Source organism: Carassius carassius, chromosome 45 (genome assembly GCF_963082965.1).
Source record: "Carassius carassius chromosome 45, fCarCar2.1, whole genome shotgun sequence".
NCBI lineage: Eukaryota > Metazoa > Chordata > Actinopteri > Cypriniformes > Cyprinidae > Carassius > Carassius carassius.
Window position 1 is genome coordinate 7,316,712 of NC_081799.1, and position 20,712 is coordinate 7,337,423.

The following is a 20,712-nucleotide window of genomic DNA, read 5'->3' on the forward strand; positions in this document are numbered from 1 at the left end:
CTCAACAAGATCGCGCATCTGTGCAGCCGCGCACTCAATCCACTCAGCATGCTCTGCGTATCAGCTCGCGCACATCCGCTATACAGGCGTCAGTTATGAATGTTTAACATTATAATAATTACTTGCATGTACTTCATATACATCCTTAATCTCTAATAACTTCATTCTACTCTCTGTTGTTCTGTTGTCATTGTTTCTTTTTCTGGACACAGCTCTGTTCACACGCTGTGTGGATATCGGCTTTTAGTATCGGGGAATGTTTATGAGTACGAGTACAGAAGTGCAGTATTGGGCCCGATACTGATACCAGTTTACAGAAAAACGACCGATTCATACGTATTTTACAAGGTGGATAATTCATATAAATCTTTACAACCTTGCTCGTACAATTTTGTATGATTTGTCTAAACCCCAGTGACAGGTAATTAAGGGGTAGGGTTACGTGAAGGTCAATTGCACAAATTCATACAAATTATGCAACTTGTAAAATACATAAGATTTAGCGAAAATCTTATGAATTTGCACGCGTGAGGTAGTACAAATTCATGCGAATTAGCCACCTCATAAAATGAGGTGTATTAATTGTCATGAGATTTGAAAATATTGAAAATGTTAGTATGCAATAAATAATACATTATAAATTTGTAAAGCAATGCTGCTTTATTATTCATATAATTCATACTATTTTTTAAATCTTAAATTTCTATGTAAATTTTGAGGAAAATATGAATGGCAAAAAGGCTTATGTTTTTACTTATTCTGTTGAAGATGAGTTTAAAGAGTTTTGCTTGATAATGCACTTTGAGCATTATATAGATATTATAACCAATCCAAAGTTGCATGCTCTTCCAGTCAGATGGGAAAAGATTTAGGATAGGCTATAAAATGGCATATATATGATATAAAACCCAGATTATTTCTAGGAAGCTGGTTATGGTTTCGAAGTATTCCTCGTCTCTTAATCGGTGCCACACTGTGGATTTGACTATCGTCTGCAGACCATCTTTTTTTTTTAAACAAGCATTTTTTCCTAAATCCTGAACAAAGAAATCTTTGAGTATTCACAGTATTCATATAACTCCACGTGTCGAAAGAGCTGGCAAAACCTGCTCTTGTCATGAGCAATTCTTCTTAAACACAAATGATAACTCTGGATTGCTACATAAACATGTGCCGGTCTTCAGCGTTGCCAGAATTGGATCAGGACATTTCCATGGATATTATGACTGTTCTGTTTTCATGTAATTACACTTTGTGTACAAGACATACAAAATTTGACATAATAGAGATAAATGGTGGAAAAGGAACGAGTTTAAATTTTGGCAACATTCTCTGAAGAAGGACGTTGGTGATACAAAAGTTGGTTTGTTTGGCTCGGTATGGCTTATGAAACACAGCTATATGTGCAGGAGCTGCTCAGCACGGCTGTTGTCCTAACAATCTCACACAAACTCAGTGTGCACATCAAGTTTATTTGGACTTTGTGGTGGGTGGGAGAGAGGAACATCTTGTAGCCACCTGGGACCTCAGTGCTGCGGGATGTTTTCTTTACATAATGACAGCTGACATGGCTGTGCCCAGTGAAATCACTGCAACCAAGTAGCTTAACTAACAAAAAAAGCCTTTGCCCCCAATACGGCTATGTCTGTTCCATTGACGTTCCAGGAAAATTAACCTGTTAGTGTTATTGACGTCCAAAATTAAGTACAAGTTTTTGCCACACCTGCCAATTACCAGCATTAAATATTTCTTCCCAGTCATATTTTTTTTTAAATTATTTCATCATTACATTTTTATTTTATTTAATTAGGAATGCACCACTATTGAAATTCTGGCAGATGGTGATAACACTATATTCACTTTGAAGTCAAGGCCAATAAATGTTTATTTTCTATTTTTAATTAGATAGCTATTTGATATCATCAAATACGTTACAATTCTGTATTAAAAAATACCCTGAAATAAAATTAATAGTTGCTAAATCAAAAGTAAAATTAGCCATCTCATCATTGTAACAAAATAGGATTTTACTTACACCCAGGGGGAGAAGTTCAAGCCTTTTCTAGACACACAGGATAAAGGAAGCCACAATAAACACTGTGAAGTGCAGTGAAGAGCAAGGCCTTTACGAGGGACAACCAGCTTTTTACATTAGAGACAAAACACATTAAGGCACAGACTGCTTTCTGAGAATAGTGCTCTTGAATGTTGTTTGGGAAAAGGCCGAGACTTCAGCACAGTAAAGCTCCTGTTTTCATGAAAATATCCCAACCACTGTGAGGAACCTTGGGGACATGGTGAAATGATTGACAAGATGCAGTACATTGACGGGCCTCCCTCGGGTAAAAACCAGGGGTCAAGTAGCATGACTGTACAGAGTTCGCACGCAGAATTGCTAAACGGGATGTTACAGCGAATATATGATGCTGCTGCTGGTTTATTTATGTTCTCTAAAGTGAAGGATGCACAGAATCAGCACTCCAGAATGAAAAACACCAAGTTACAAAACTGAAAGTTCACAACACACAAAAGATGTTGTAGACTAACATCTGCATGAATTCATAATGAAACAAAGAAGTCACTTTACATTTACATGTTCAGGCTCCGAATAGACAACAAGGTCTGAGAAAGAAAACAAGTCTTTGTAGTCGAGTCCTGCTTTATAATACACTTTACTTAGCCATTAGCAATCCAATGCTACTGCTAATCGTATAAAATGCTTCTGCAATTACTAGACTATCGAGCGGCTCTCAGGAACTCTGGGCCATTTCTATCCAAACTGAGTAATGCAGAATATTACGATAGTGTGTTTTATGCACTCTCTCCCCATCCTTGTACAGTGGAGACGTAATTATAGCTTTTTCCGAGAAACTCTGTTTTTTCTTCCAAACCAAATTCTTTAGAATCTTAAAAGATGGCCTTTCATATCTGAATGGGCATTTGCTGGTCGTATTAAGCAAAAATATGCACTAAATTTAAGGCTAAAATTGTGCAAAAATGCTTGTTGGTGCCATGATGCATTGAGCTGTGGTGTTCATTTGGATAAGGTTTGAGGCTGGCTTGCAACATGAACCTATCCCACCCCTATCCTCTTTCTCCAAAATTTCCAGTGCCCTCTGGACTACATATCAGTCAAATAAATTGGCTTCTAAAAGGTCAAGATTCTGTTTTAGCTTCTATTCTGGAAAAGACGTTGATACTGGAATATTTCTCCAAGTGATCAGCATATTGCGAATACACAAAGACATGCATCTTCTTTAACTGGTAAACTCTTCTAAAAATATTAGTGATACTCTTGCCAATTTATCACAATGTACTTTCTCAAAGGAATTTAATAAGTCAGACAACATAACATCTCTCCTAAACAAGCTGGTTATTGGGTATCATTCATATCTACAAAACAGATGGTGCAGGACAAGTTACACATAAACGTATAAAGGGATAGTTCACCCAAAAGTTGAACATTTGCTGTTAATTTATTCACCCTCAGCCCATCCTAGATATAGCTGACTTTTATCTTCCGTAAAATGCTTAGAGAAGATTTTTAGCTAAAACCATGTATAAAGCATATAAAGTAGTGCTGGGCAACGATTAATCGTGATTAATCGCATCCAAAAAAAAAATTTTTGTTTATATAATATATGTGTGCGTACGGTGTATATTTATATGTAATAACGGAAATTAAAATACAGTACCTATACAGCTCACAGGACTAACAAAAACAGCAACATGTCACTATTTTCCAAAAGTAAACACACATGACATTTCTCACTTGCGAGGTAATAACAGCGCTGTTTAGAGACACTGCTGCAGAACACTGTTGAGGGATGCACAGAGGGAGCCTAATTTACACAAGCTCTCTCTCTCACTGTCTCTCTCGCTCTCTTTCTAATAACTTCATTGATATCCACGTCATGAACGATGGCTGTGTATTATTTTTCTAATAACGGCCCGTCGTCAATTATTCCTTACATCATTTATATTATATATACATATATTTAATATATAAATAACCTTTTTCTTAAATATATATACACATGCATGTGTGTGTATTTATATATACATAAAAAATATAGACAGTACGCACACATATATTATGTACACAAAAACTTTTATTTGGGATACGATTGCCCAGCACTAACATAAAGTCAATAAACTAGTTTTCATCAGCTCACATTTGGATAAACCATGAGAACCCATGAAAACTTTACTATCAGTTATTATTGGGGGAACTGGAGCACTAAATGAGTCGGCAAAAAACAGGTGCATCTACATCTTGGATGGCCTGAAGGTGAGTAAAATTAACAGCAAATGTGCTGTTAATTTTTTGGGTGAACTTTTAAACTCTTTGTGCCAAGTGCCGTGCTTAGCGTGAAACAGACGCATACGTTTTTACAAATGCAGCACTCCCACTGAAGCCAACTGAAACAATACGCTAGACACGGAAAAAAAAACAAGGCCTAAGGCATACTTAAGGTTAGAGACTGAAAAAACAGTTATATGAATAATTAATTGTGATATATGTTCCAAATGTTTTGATCCACTGATAATGGAGAAGATGCATTGGAGTCAATCCTTTGCTTTGCCTTATGTCATCAAATGTGCCTCTGGTGCACTGAAGTGGAGGATAGGAACTGTAGGTCTACCTTAGTGATGAGTGTACGGTACTCCTCCACCAGATGGTCATTGTTATGACATCCGGCCAGTAGCTGCCACACCTCCCCTCTCAAGGCCTCTGGGACACCACTGCGCACCAGCGCCGGGAGCGGTTTGGGTCGCACAGCCAGGTTCAGATGCCTGATGAAACATTACAACTCATGGTTATAAATTAAATACAATACTTCCATTTATGACGGTCCATTAAAATAGTCCATGTGACATCAGTGGTTTAACCTTACTTTTACAAAGCTATGATAATACTTTTTTGTGTGCAAAGAAAACAAAAATAATTATTTTATTCACCGATTTCTTCTGTTTCGAGTCAATCCACCGCCATTCATGAGAGTACCATGATGTAAGCGTGTGCATTCTTCTGCGCAGCACATCCAAGTTCTGTTGAACCACTGATGTCACATGGACTATTTTAATGATGTCCTTACTACATTTCTGGGGCTTAAAAGTGGTAGTTGCGTTGCTGTCTATGCAGGGTCAGAAAGCTCTTTGATTTTATCAAAAATATTTTCATTTGTGTTCCGAAAACGAACAAACGTCTTACAGTTTTAAAATGACATGATGGTAAGTAATGACAAAATTACAATTTTGGGGTGGACTAACCCTTATAAATACTTATAATAAATGTGATTTTGTATGCTTTACACCTTTTTCTCAGGTTCGGTCACACCATTCTGTGAAATTTCACAAGTGAAATCCAATCATTTCAAGTGAAATCCATGTGTGTTAAAAAGTTGGTCGCATTGACAAATGGAGGGCTGCTTGGTTTAAACTGACTTCTATGTGCACCTTTTCATACATGTCTACACTATTGACAATAGACCTTTTTGCCTGTGCACACACTGCACAATAAAATAAATAAGACAAAACAAATATTTTAATATTCTGCAGGAGACAAAAGATGATGTTTCGAAGAATTTCTCAAATGTTGTTTTTACAATATACTGGGGTCAGCGATATTTTTTTTTTTTTTTAGTAAAGTTAAAGTAAATTAAATTAAAAATGAATGTTGAAATAAAACCATTTAACAAATTCTATTTTATATTTATTTTTTATTTTATCCTTTTATTTAACATTTTTGTTTGTTTGTATTATACTTTCAGTTTTAGTTTACTACAATAATCTTGCTTCTGACTTGAAAGCCTGATAGTCTTCTCCAAGACTTCCTCGAGACCATATAGAGAGTATGGCATTAGTGATACTCGGCCTGCCACACAGACAAAAGTGACCTTCTGGTGTGTAATTTATTCCATAGGACCTTACTAAAGGAGAGGCTTATAAAAAACAATCCTTACCTGCTAGAGGCATAAATCTCTGAATGTGGTCGGCAAGTTTACCAGCATATACTTGTATTTGTATTTGTTTATGGAATGTCTTAAATGTCACTGGTGCCCATTTTCCTTCCTGATTACAAGGAAAGTACATAATTCCACTGTGTTTTAATATGCAGAAACCGTTTCCCTCAGGGATTTTTACCACTGATATTATCCTGTCAATCACTCAAAACTGACAAACGCAATTGGGATTATTACTGCAAACTGTTTCCTCCAATAAGAAGACCTTTGTTCAGTGCAACACATTGCTTTTTATGACATGATATTATACTGTAATAAGCAGGAGATGTGTTTTGCAAATACAAAGTCTGTAGAGTCAGGAAACAGCTAATGTGTTTATTAATGCAATCTGCACCAGCCGCTAAAACCCAATGTTCTTAAACCAGGAAGTGCTAACGTCAAAACAATTATAATTACTACTAAAACATAAACAAAAACTAGTTCTTAAAAGTTAAGTGGTTTGAAAAATACCTCGTCTTTAAATCAAGGGTCTAAGATACACAGCACATTAAGTCACTTCATATGAGAACAGACCAACCGTAAATCTCTGCTTCTGAATAAGGAAAGCCAAGGGTTTAAATACGAGAAAAACTGATGCAGATTTGAGCACAACTCACACACAAAGACACAGCTGTGTTCTTCAGGGTGCAGAGACAGTCGCAAGCCTGTAATTAATTTCCTGGGATTTTTAATTGAATTCATCTCGAGGTTTTGATTAACAACAATAAGAGTAATAGGAGCGGGAAATAATCTTTATAGGACCCTTATCTGAATTTGACCATTTCCCCATCCCCCAGTCTCTCTAGCCCTCTCTTCTAGAGCTCCACATTAAAATATATCTCTCATTTCCCTCCCATGAATGAGTTCTTAAATTAGAAATGGTGTGTGTGTGTGTGCGCAGATATTTTTTTGGTGGGAGATAGAAAAAAAAATGTGTGGGACGGGAAGCTCTTGATTTTCGGCATGTTTTTAGCACTTCCCTGCATAGAAAGGCATACAGCAGCAGTTCAACAGTGTCAAGGAGAAAGAGGCGGACAAGAAAACCTCTAATCTAAATGTGCATATGCTAATGTGAAACAATTAATCTCTACAGGAATCTGCCAAGCTTCACATTCAACCCATGGCTTGTTAACAACAGAATTGCAGCTCAAAGTCTAATTTTTCTAGCAAAAAGCTTCATAAATTTACACCTGGGTCTAAAATTAACACTCTTTAAATGAGAGCAAATAAGAATGCATTAATCTGATCAAAAGTGACAGCAAAGACATTTGTAATGTTCAGAGGTGTCAAGTAATGAAGTACAAATACTTTGTTACATTACTTAAGTAGAAATCTGGGGTATCTATACTTTACTTGAGTAATTATTTTTCAGCCGACTTTTTACTTCTACTCCTTACATTTTCACGCAAGTATCTGTACTTTCTACTCCTTACATTTTTAAAATAGCTTCGTTACTGCTATTTCATTTCGGCTTGTTTTCATTCCGGCTTGTCATCATTCAAAAAAAAAAAAACCTATCCAGATAAATCGTGCCATCCGGATGCAGTGAATTTTACTGTGGTTGGATGAGAAGTATAAACATATACCATTCCGACACCCTATTGGTTTGTACGCAATCCATCGCACCTGCACATGAAACAAATCACATCACACTCCAGCAAGGACATAGCCAGTTTTGGGTTCGTTTATCAAAAAATATTTTTTCTTAAAAGTAGGCTTGGGTATGGAACCGGTATGCACCGAACCGAATAAGGACGCAGATTTCGGTGCCTTTTAAATGGCTGAGCGATCGATTGAAATTTGTCCTGGTTCTCCGAGATGTACACAAGAAGCACGGACGTCGCTAGGCTTTTTTAGCGGGCCTGTAGCATTTAGCTCCATAAACTGTATAAAAATTTGCTATCGCCTGAGAGTCAGTCCCCTTAAATTTCATATGAAACCGGCGTCAGACCGGTCTCCTCTCCGTCTTTCAGTGCGCTCTTCAATCCGCAGACCGCGGCGGAAAAGCGCGAGCGGACTTAAACAGAGGACACAAGGTATGTGTTTATGGATAGATTGTTAGAATATCTGTATCTGTGCAGTTCTTTGTCATAAATACAGTTAACAAAAGTTCATGAGGGAGCAGTCGGTTTCTCATCTACTGTAAAGTTTTCGCTTGTCACCGCTCATCACTAAACAGCTGTTTCCTCCAGCGAAAATCTAGCCCTTAACACATATGAACGAACACATCATACGTACTTTACACATACACTAGCTACTATGCAAAAGTCTTAGGCACGTTAGTATTTTCACCCAAAAGAATGGCGTTCGGCCAGTTATTTATATATTTTGCTGTAGTGTGTCAGTATAAAATATCAGTTTACATTTCCAAACGTTCATTTTGCCGTTGTCAGACTGCTTGTGCATTCAAAATCGCAATAGATTATTGTTAAAATGAATTGCAAACTGATATTTCCTACTGACACACTACAGCAAAAGATATAAATAACTGGCTTAAAACCCTTTTTTGGGGTGAAAATGCTAATGTGCCTAAGACTTTTGCACAGCACTGTATTTTACAAACAACATTGTTGCTACTTTATTAAGAATGACCATACAGTAATTCACAGAACTGATTAAAGACAGTGACAGACAGCACTCATCTTAACTAAATATCAGAGAGATTGACAGAGATACAGTAGAAACATTATGTGTGGTTTTGTATTAAATAAAGACCCAGATTGTGAAATACATTTATTAGCCTTAGTAAGGGAAGCACAACTTGAGAAATGAGGACATCCAAGGTGAAAGCTATGGATTTAATTTAAATATTTGTAATGTTCTTTAATGTTATCCATAGTTTTTTTTGTGGTTCTTTTTTTTTTTTAAATATCGGTTCAGGCACCGGTACCGTTTTAAAAGTATCGAAAAGGCACTGGACCCTACTTAAAATTTATTATTTCTCACTGGCTCATTTACCAAATGGGTGCTTTCTCTTCGTCCTCCACAAATTAAGCTACTGTAGGTAGTTCGGTAGCGAAACGTTTGAATAAATTATAATTTGCGGTTGACGACGCGATTGACAATGTTGTGATAAGTAAGCTATACCAACTTTGTAACTCGTTACCCCCCCCCCCCCCCCCCCCACACACACACACACACACACACACACTGGACATAGCACATGTATGTAGCGAATACAGGAAGCTATCAATCAAGAAGGTATCAGGATTATGAGTTATTTTTCATTTTTAGTTTTTGATTATTCATTCATTTTGACAGCACTATAATGTTTATTGTGTATAGACAACCATACAAGTGTAATTGTTACTAAGCCTGCACCAATGTTCTTATCCATTGCCCTTGCAGATTCCTGCAGCTAAGCTTGGATGTACATTTACATCCTATTAAAGGTTATTGATGACATGCCGCTGAAGTTTGACTTTTTGCACCATTACGATACTTATAGGCAACTAGTCATCATACCTCTAAGTCCTTTAATGTATTTGCTTTGTACTAAAGTGCGTTCATTTTCAATGGGCATATATGCGGCTGAAACGGTAGCCTAGTGCATCCCAAATTTTTCAACATGAATATTTTAATATAACGTTATAGTCATTATGGCCTCTAGAAAAATTGTTTTTTTTGAGGGGGTGGGGTAGTGCACAATAGGCCCCTGTGGTGCGGCCTAAGCTTTTGTTCTTAATTTTTTTTTCTTACATTACTTTTACTTTTATGAGTAAAAAGCTTGAGTTGATACTTCAACTTCTACAAAAGTCTTTTTAAACCCTAGTATCTATACTTCTAGTTGAGTAACGAATGTCAATACTTTTGACGCCATTGGTAATGTTACAAAAGATTACTATTTTAACTAAATGCTGTTCTTTTGAACATTAAATGCATCAAAAATGTGGTGCTTTTACAATCGATTCACATCGTCGAACCGCTCTCTCACTGTTCTTACGTAAGTAGCCCAATCTTATGAAAATGAGTATCAGTAGCACCATTTCCTGTTTCTATTTGGCCTACTATTTATCAGCAGAAATTTGCCATTTTCAGATTTCAGATCAAAATCAGATTTTTGCCATTTTTGGCTACTTATGGTTTTGGTCATATATATATATATGACCAAAACCATAAGTAGCCAAAAATGGCAAAAATCTGATTTTGATCTGAAATATATATAAAGACATAAATATATGTATATATATATAGACATAAATAAATATGTCTTATTCTTATATATATATATATATATATATATATATATATATAAGAATAAGACAACATTAAACCATAAAGAGTTCAGTTTTATTTGTGTATACTCATAATAAAATATTGAAACATTGTGCTTTTGTAAAATAAAGAAAAATTTAGGGTGTGCTGTCAGCCTTCTCAGTTTCCTTGAATTTGTGAAGCGGTCACAAAAATTAAACAGAACTCTGTGTAGATTGTTGCACAGTTTTTGTTAATATGTTCGTTATTTAAGTGAAATATATTTTGTTTAGGAATATTTTATTTTGTTCCTTTTATGTTGTTTTATTCTGTTTTTCTACTAGCACAGAAGCGCTGCAGATGCGTGATGTGACGAATCCTTGTAGTTCTGATGTTTGTGGTGCTATTTGCGCATGCACCAAGTTCTAATTTAATTTAAACCTAATTTAACATAATAATTTTGTCGGTTAACGAACGATCAGTTGTCGGTCAGGAAAATTAACAAAAATCCCTTACTTTTTCTGGTTCAAACCCTGAGCCTTCTTTTTCACTTGTTTTCAATGCACTCACCATTTAGACAGTAAGTCTCCCCAAGTTTCCAGAATCTTTTCACCACATTCCTTCGACACATCTCCAGATCCACTTAATAACGGCTCATCATTATCTGGAGGATAGTGATAGAGAAAGAATGAGAGAGATGCTACCAGCTTCCAAGGTTCAGTAAAATCTCCATATACATATATAATATCTCAAAAATCTCCACAGATGACAAACCCATGAATTAGTGGGGGATTTTCAAAGAAGAATTACATGAAGATATAAATTAGAGCTGAGGACCGCTCACCTTCCTCCTCATCATCCTCAGGAGGTGAGGGCACCATAGAGCTGTGAGAGCCGCATGACTGGATGCCGGGGCTCGCAGTGGTCTTCCTCCTCTCTCTCTCGGTCTCGCTCTCTAAACTCACCACTTCATACAGTGTGTCTAAGTTGCTCTTCGTCTCCTTGTTCTCCATCTGTGAGCAGAGTAAAGGGACTGTGAAATACCAAGCTATATACTGTGAATGTGAATGCTGTCTCAAAGGCGAAAATGTGACATTGTGGCCAAAACATGAGGATTTTGGTTCTCTAGCAAATCAGTCGGTTAAAAAGTGAGGCCTTAAACTGAGCTCATCCTCACCGGCCTGAGTTTTAGATAGAAGCTCTCGGTGTAACTGCGTTTGCTGAAGGGCCAGAAGAGTCTATCGTTGGGTGAGCACACTCGAACCCGTGTCTCCAGCAGGAAGCGCACAGGCTCCTCCACCTCCGTGATCACCAGGTCCACCGCCGTCGTCATGTACATGAACTTATCTGTGTTACAAGTAAAAGAACAGCAGACGTTCAAAAAGCTCATCACAGCGTTCTCATATTAGTGGAGGTAATGTCATTCACAATCATTTCTGGAATTACAATTTTGTCTAAGCGGAAGAATTAATATAAATTACTGGAAGAAGAATTATTCAATACAAATTATATTTTCATTTTATTTGTACAACTATTAAATAAATATCTATATATTTTATTCATATATTAATTACATTTAATCAAGAACAAAGTACTTAAAAAATAATAATAATCATTGTTATTACAACTTTTATTATAAAATTATAATTATATTTTATTATTGTTATTGTTATTAATAAATACATATACATTTTATTTGTATGACACCTTTCTTATAATACAGCTCAAATTATTGTTAAAATGGTTCACATTATTATTATTATTATCATCAATATTGTTGTTATTAATAATAATAATAATACATTCTAATAATTATTATTATTAAATAAATAATAAAAAAACTTTATTTGTATAAAACATTTAATACATAGAATCCAGATTAAACTATTTAAAAAATCTGAGAAACTTAAAAAATTTATTATTATTATTATTAAATTATTAAATAAAAATATATTTTATTTGTATGAGACATCAAATACAGCTCTAAGTATTGTGAAAATTGTTAAATTTTTACTATTATTATTATTAACAACATTATTGTTTTTGTTAATAATAATAATTATAGTAATAATAAATGACAACAATTATTATTATTATTATAATTAAATAAAAATGGATTTTATATGTATAGAATGTTTGGAAAATCTGAACATTTGGAGCCTGTCTAATTTAAAGTTAGAAGAATGTTCCAGATTTTTGTTAAGCACAATGGCTAAATTGTACATCTTCAAATTACTCATGGTCTACAATGATTTGGAACGGAGTCTGCAAACCGAGCATGTGAATGGATCTGTACCTGCAAACCGAGCATGTGAATGGTTCTGTACCTTTGGGCGTCTCCTCATTCACGGCCTGAAACTGAGGAGTGTTGGGATTCCAGCTCCCTGTGATGATGTAAGACTTCCCATCAGAACTCTTGCCCATTGATTCCTAACAGATGAGCGGAGGGCAGATGAGGAGAGCCAAGAGAAAGAGAGGAGAAAACAAAAACAAATTCAAACATAATCATGACTTCACAGAAATTTTGTTTGCGGTGAATTAACCAATGGGGGACAGTCCAGGCCAAACTCCTAACTGCTGATTGTTGGCTATACAGTTGGTCTACAGAACTAACTGGATGGACAACAACACTTTCAGACCCATGACAACGTCACATGAGCCAAGCAAAAGCCGTTTCACAACTCTGTGGTAATATGAATGTTACACTGATTAGTTTTGGAGCTACAGGCGGGTTTTAATTTCTGAAAAAGCATTTTGTTTTCTGTTTGTCCCCGTGCATCCTTGCTTGACCCTAATGCCAGATTTCTCAGTCATTGGCCACAGAAAGATACGCAAATTTCCACAGTAATAGATTTTCTGTCATCAATAAAATTCTACAAAACAATCAGTGAACGATATGCCTGGAAAAGTCTACAGATTTGGCCAGAGCCTTGAAATTAAATAACTGTTTTGGTTGCAGACTTATTATTATTATTATTATTTTAGAATAAAGAACCTTAAGTGTGTTTGACAATAACAAATTGCAGTTGTTTTTTAAATTAAAACAAATTCACTTCTTGTAAAATTGTAAAATAAGAAAAAAAAAATTGTCGTATAAATTTAAACTCACAAAATTACAGTAAGTTTAAAGATGCAGGCCTCTACATTTATTTTCCCTCAGGGCTCAAAAAAACGTTTTTGAGAATTTTTGCAATTTTCAACATCAATTTTCACATTTCAGATGTGTTTAACATTAGAAATTATTTCAACATGACACTTAATTTTTTAAATGTTAAATAACTATATATATATATATATATATATATATATATATATATACAGTACAGACCAAAAGTTTGGAAACATTACTATTTGGAAAAAGCACCAGGCCCAGGTTGTGTTACACCAGCCTGTCTGAAATCCTGTGCTGATCAGCTGGCCCCCATCTTCACACAGATCTTCAACAGATCGCTGGAACTGTGCGAAGTCCCTTCATGCTTCAAACGCTCCACCATCATCCCCATCCCAAAGAAATCCAAAATTACAGGACTAAATGACTACAGGCCTGTGGCTCTAACGTCTGTGGTCATGAAGTCATTTGAAAAACTGGTGCTGGCCCACCTGAAGGACATCACTGGACCCTTGCTGGATCCTCTTCAGTTTGCCTACAGAGCAAACAGGTCTGTGGACGATGCAGTAAACATTGGACTGCATTATGTTCTGCAACACCTAGACAGACCGGGGACTTATGTGAGGATCTTGTTTGTGGACTTCAGCTCGGCCATTAACACGATCATGCCAAACCTCCTCCTGCCCAAACTAACTCAGCTCTCCGTGCCCACCTCCGTCTGTCAGTGGATCAACAGCTTCCTGACAGACAGGCAGCAGCTAGTGAGGCTGGGAACATACACATCCAGCACCCGTACAATTAGCACCGGAGCTCCCCAGGGCTGTGTTCTCTCCCCACTGCTCTTCTCCCTGTACACTAACGATTGCACATCTAAGGACCCCTCTGTCAAGCTCCTGAAGTTTGCATACGACACCACGCTCATCGGCCTCATTCAGGACGGTGATGAGTCTGCTTACAGGCAGGAGGTTAAAGAGCTGGCTGTCTGGTGCAGTCTCAACAACCTGGAGCCTAACACGCTCAAAACAGTGGAGATGATCGTGGACTTCAGGAGAAACCCCCCTGCACTCCCCCCACTCACCATCATGAACAGCACTGTGACTGCAGTGGAGTCATTCAGGTTCCTGGGCACCACTATCTCTCAGGACCTGAAGTGGGACATTCACATTGACTCCATTCTGAAAAAGGCCCAGCAGATGTTGTATTTCCTTCGCCAGCTGAGGAAGTTTAACCTGCCACAGGATCTGCTGAGACAGTTCTACTCCACCATCATCGAATCCATCCTCTGCACTTCAGTAACTGTCTGGTTCAGCTCAGCTTCTAAATCTGACCTCAGAAGACTACAGAGGGTAGTCCTGACTGCTGAGCGAATCATCAGTTCAACTCTCCCATCTATTCAAGAACTGTACTTATCCAGAGTGAGCAAAAGGGCTGTTAAAATCACTCTGGACCCCTCACATCCAGCCCCCTTCCTTCTTTGAACTGTTGCCATCTGGTCGACGCTACAGAGCACTGAGCACCAGAACGACCAGACACAGGAACAGTTTCTTCCTTCAGGCAATCCATCTTATGAACAGCTGATAATAACTGTGGGACACACTACACTATTTATATTTATATTTATATACACATACACTTATTTATCTAACACACATACTTCGCGTACACTTAAATTTTTTGCACATAATATACCTGTACATACATAATGCTCATTGTAATATACCTGCCATACATTGTCAATTCCTATATTTTCGTTCCTTACCTACCTATTTGTATTTTTTTTTTTTTATTCCATTTTGTGTTTTTTGTTCTGTCTCTCTCATTATGCTGCACTGCGGAGCTTCTGTCACGAAAACAAATTCCTCGTATGTGTGAACATACCTGGCAATAAAGCTCATTCTGATTCTGATTTTTAATGTTTCTGAAAGAAGTTTCTTCTGCTCATCAAGCCTGCATTTATTTGATCAAAAATACAGAAAAAACAGTAATATTGTGAAATATTATTACAACTTAAAATAATAGTTTTCTATTTGAATATACTTTAAAAAAAATAATTTATTCCTGTGATGCAAAGCTGAATTTTCAGCATCATTACTCCAGCCTTCAGTGTCACATGTAACATCCAGTCTATCACATGATCATTTAGAAATCATTCTAATATTCTGATTTATTATGAGTGTTGGAAACAGTTCTGCTGTCTAATATATTTGATCAATAAAAAGTTGAAAAGAACTGCATTTATTCAAAAAAAAAAAATTTCTAATATATATTCTAATAATATATTTTCTTTACTATCACTTTTTATCAATTTAACACATCCTTGCTTTTAAGTATAATAAATTTAAATACAATTATTTTAAATTGTAATAATATATCACAATATTAATTTTTTTTCTGTATTTTTGATCAAATAAATGCAGGCTTGATGAGCAGAAGAAACTTCTTTCAAAAACATTAAAAATAGTAATGTTTCCAAACTTTTGGTCTGTACTTTATGTATATGTATATATATGTATATATGTATGTGTATATATATATATATATATATTTTTTTTTCTTTATCAGCTTAAAATATAGCACCAGTAGACTCAAGTAATATTCCTGTGAAAACTTAGAATTGATTAACTCTTAGTACCATATAACAATATGTAGTTTCTAGGTAAAATATTGTAAAATTTATGTTTTTTGTAAAAACTATAACATTTATGGTATTAATTAATGTTGAAAAACAATTAAATAACATACCAAGAAAGTCGCAAAATATGTTTACGTCTTATATTAAGTTAATTTTTTTTCTTCTTTTTTATGAGTAATGTATATTAAATGTTACATTTGCAGTTATTTCATTCATTTTATTATTTCCCCTGGCAGGCTTTTGTCTTAATACACTAGATATCATAAATTAATGCTGTAAAACTTACAGACACCAATATACCTGAAACAGTGTCCCAGTACTTTTACAGTGAATCTCTGGCAACCACGGCTGCTGTTTTTTTTACTGTAAATTTAAGAGGATATCTTTTTACAGAGCATATTTGATATTTTGATCTACACAGTGATCACATTTTCATTCAAATCTAGGATACTATTAAGTATAAAGAAATTTGTTTGAATTTGTTTAATAAAGTGATTGATTGATGAAGTAAAGGTAAGGGTACTAGAGAGGGACAGATCGATGGAGTTAAGTCAAAACCAGAGATGCAGGTATGTCTTCCGTCACCTACCAGGTCAAGCAGGTGCATATCACTGTTCTTTACGTTCTTCCCTGGGCTCAAGAGCAGACCGAAACACCTGAAACACAAACATTTTCCTCACTAGAACAGAAGCACACAGGAACTACACATTTCAGCTGTAAAACAGCAGAGCCTGAGAAAACATTTATAAACAGAAAAGCACAGCTTTGTATTCAGTTCAACACAACATCAGCCACCTACATGTTCTCATGGCCAGAGAGGAACATTTAAGTTCAGAAAAGACATAATTCAGCGCATGTTTATTATTAATAAACAAATTATTGGTTTTAATGGGAGATGAGGATGTCTTCACTGTGTCGCTGAGGAAAGCACGTACCTCTCGATGGCCAGCTCTTTGTTGGACGTCTGCTGGACGTAAATCACAATCTTTTTGTCCATGCCTGGCCGCAGTTTGAAGCTCTGTCTGTCCTTGTCCTTTGACACGGCACTGTTGGCGCAATCACAAGGGGAGTTTTGTGTAAATCTAACATGTCCAGATTTCACCTCAAAATTAAAAGATTTAGTTATTTTGATGACTATTAAACCTATTTTTCCTATGGGTCTCCAAATTTTATAGATGGAAATTCCCATTATTCCCATTTTTCAGATTTCATTACTTTAGTAAAACATTTTGGTCATACTTTATTTGAAGGTCTAATTCTCGCTATATTTATTCAATTCTCAATAAACTCCTAATTTGCTGCTTATTAATAGTAAGGCAGTTTTTAAGTTGTTCTTGTACTTCCAAGCCTTTCAATGGGGGTAAGCTGGTGATTGTTATCAACAGTTCAGAAGACGTGAAATAAAGTGCGCACATCTGTAATAAAATGTCCCTCACACTAGGGATGTGCGGGTCTAGTCGACTAAACAGTACAGTTCCTATTAGTCGACACTGAAAACAATAGTCAATTACACGACAGAAAAAAAACATGATTACCATTCAAATTTCCATCATTTTATGTTACTATCAAATTCCCATTGATTGGGATTATTTTGAATTAGAAGGAAACTGAAAAGTTTTGTGTGAACTGTGTAATGTCAGATTGGTTTACAATAACTCTACTGGAGCGATGCATAATCATATTCATTACAGGCACATAGCCATTAGCTTAGAGACTAGCCAAAGCCAACTAATGTCAATCACTACAGCCTGCCGCCACTGCGATCCCATCTGCGCCGTCTATTCCTCCAAACCCACTTCAGTTGTGCTGCGTGATGTACAGGTGCTTTCCGAAAAATCGTTATCTCTGCGTGCGCGACTTCAGCAGAACGCGTTTTTTCAAGTGCAGGAATGTTTTCATGACCCTGTTTTAATGCACATTCTGAAGCATCGAATGAGAAACAAGAAAAAAAAAAATAATAAATAAAAATCCCTTAATTCGCAAAAAAGTTTTTACGCTCGTTTGAGGTGGTTTTTGACACAGCATCTGAAATGTTGTTATGGTTGTTCTGAAATGCTTGAGCAAAGTCTGTCATCAAAGTATTTCTTTATAATGTCTTACACGACTGCGTTAATTTAATGACATTTTATTGTGTTTCGTCTGCTCGCTCTGAGGCGCAAGTAATTTATCATATATGAAAGTTATTACATTCAGTTCTCCTAGTTTTCTTACTGATATTTAGTGCCAGCTTTACAGAAAGTGACGATTTTGTTCTCTTGAATGCGTTGGATGGAAACAGTGCTTGTTCGCAAATGTTTTATGTGATATTCCAATTTTGTTAAATTCACAACTTTGGATGGAAACACCTTAGGTCCTGTCTTTCTTTTTGGATGATATAGCCTACATGACGAAGTATGTTTCTAAAAGCCGTTTTAATGATATTCCTTGATAAAATTCCCTATTGTTTTTGTAATGTGTTTTAATATGTTGACAAACGTTATATGAAGATGAAGAATTACGTCAGGTTATTGATTGATTGGTTTTCCTAAGGTAACTTTGTTTCCTTTGTTCCTACATTTCTCAGAGGCATACATGACACATACGTCTTCCATCATTCGCTTGCACGTCTTTCACGTCCCACAGTCAGCATAAGTGAGAAAAAAAGTGTTTATTATGTTTGAAATTTGGATATTTATCTTACAAAAATGCATGGATTCACTACAGGGGGCCCTTATTCACCCCACCGGAGCCGTGTGAGGGATGTTTTATTACAGATGTGCGCACTTTATTTCACGTCTTCTGAACTGTTGACAACAATCACCAGCTTACCCACATTGAAAGGCTTCTCTTGAACAGTTTCTCTGAAGCATCAAGCTCAAACTGATGGAGACATCTGCAATTATTTTGGTCACTTTAACCCTAACCATAAATACTTTTCTGTGCAGCATTAAAAATCTGGTATAAACACACTGCATATATATATATATATATATATAACATTATAATATGGAGCTGTGGTGTTGTCCTGTATGCCAATGCTTGTTACACTGGGCAGTGCTGTTTTTTTTTTGTTTTTGTTTTTTACAGTCAACAATGTATATGCTTCCTTTGAAGTGAGATCTTTCCAGTGCAGGTGTATGTTAACAGAACCCTGTGTAGGGCAGAAGAAATAAGGGATGATAAATGAAAGGAAGCATGTGTCAACACTTCTGAGAAAGAAAAAGAGACAAAGAAGTGGAGGAACTGCTGATTTAGCTATTTTTATCATTTCCTCACTTCCTCAGGCTGGATAGCAGAAAATAACACCTAATTGAATTATTCAGTTAGAGACGAGACCTCTGGGGTTAAATGCAGATATGTGCGGGAGAACTGAATCAACTTTAATGGAGGGAGAGAAGCAAAGTGATTCACCTAAATGTGCCCTTCCCATCATCCTCTTTGATCTCCAGGCTGACGGTGAAGGTGAAGACGTCGCTGTCTGGCGTAAGAGGCGAAGCCTTGGCTGCGAGCGGTGCTTTATTGGCTGATCGGCGGAAAGCTGTGGCAAAGCTATAGAGTATTCGGCTGACCTGCAAAGACGAACCCATACACACACACACACAACTTAGTGATTGGAGTCAAAACAGTCACCAGTGACACAGGCTGTGTTACAGTGACTCACTGTCAGACTGTTCTCAGGTTATCAACACACTCATTAGCACGCACACACACACAGAGAAATACACCTGACAGCTGCATCCCTGCTATTTTAACATTTAGCTCCACACACAATCGGTACATGTCAGGATGGTTGACTGGCCGACCAACAATCAACTAGTCATTTAGTGAATGTTTTTTGCAACAGTGCTTTCAAAACATAGCAAATCTCGATTCTCCAAAATCTCAATTGCAACCCTTTAGTGTACAGTACAGTAAAACAGTTTCATCTTTTAAACTAATCACCACCATGACACCTAAATATGTGTGTATATACAGTATTTAGTGGTTTAAACATAACTTAACAGCTATAAACAATTGAATGCACATAATTTTGAATCTTGGATGCATAAGTGGTTTTGTTCCTGTCTGCATTTGAGTTTTACTTATGATGGCTTTAATAGTTTTGTGCAATAAATATTTATAGTTAGGTGGCCTACTTATTTATAGAACATGTGTGTTACATCATAAGAAATACAAAAACAATAGCTTAATATATATTAGAAAATAATAAATATATATTTTTGTAATTCTTATGAACACTATATTTTAATATATGAGCATGTCTGATATCATATAACAAACACTAAAAAACAAGATCCTCCCCTTCAGACTACAACAGAAAACTGCAATTCTATCAGCAAGAAAAAAAAATACATGATACAGGTCTAAGGTCTGAATCATATTTAACCACAAAATAAAAAAATTGGAAAAGAAAAACAATAAACCATATATTTATTTTAAGAAGAATTAGAGTTTGTACTGTCCCCCAGAAATCTCATTAAGAAAAACTATTTATTGCATAATTAGCATAATACAAAACTCTTATCCTAATGCTTTATTTATTTATCAATTATTTTAAATCAGCAAAAATTAAATACAGCACTCCAAATACTATTAGGATATATACTGACAAGTACATTTTATAATATACTTCTATTTCTTTCTTTTTTTTGTCACTACAGTATTAAAAAAGATGGAAAACTAACTTAACTGTCATGAAAAAAGTCACAATGCAAAGAAACTTTAATGGTCCCAAAACAGGATTCATTTTCACATACACACACAACATGCATTATATATAGAATTTATATTTA

General features: G+C 35.8%; 1 protein-coding gene across 3 annotated transcripts in view; it reads right to left on the bottom strand.

Annotated features, from left to right (window-relative positions):
- The window catches only part of LOC132127796 (rab GTPase-activating protein 1), a 125,857-nt gene that overhangs the window by 66,724 nt on the left and 38,421 nt on the right, over window positions 1-20,712 (bottom strand). For all 3 annotated transcript variants that reach the window (XM_059539911.1, XM_059539910.1, XM_059539913.1), the window contains 8 exons: window positions 19,331-19,488; window positions 16,876-16,986; window positions 16,530-16,596; window positions 12,527-12,629; window positions 11,377-11,546; window positions 11,044-11,212; window positions 10,770-10,863; window positions 4,647-4,797 (listed from right to left, as the gene is read on the bottom strand). In XM_059539911.1, the coding sequence (XP_059395894.1) occupies window positions 4,647-4,797; window positions 10,770-10,863; window positions 11,044-11,212; window positions 11,377-11,546; window positions 12,527-12,629; window positions 16,530-16,596; window positions 16,876-16,986; window positions 19,331-19,488 (1,023 nt within the window). The remainder of the gene's footprint in view (window positions 1-4,646; window positions 4,798-10,769; window positions 10,864-11,043; window positions 11,213-11,376; window positions 11,547-12,526; window positions 12,630-16,529; window positions 16,597-16,875; window positions 16,987-19,330; window positions 19,489-20,712) is intronic.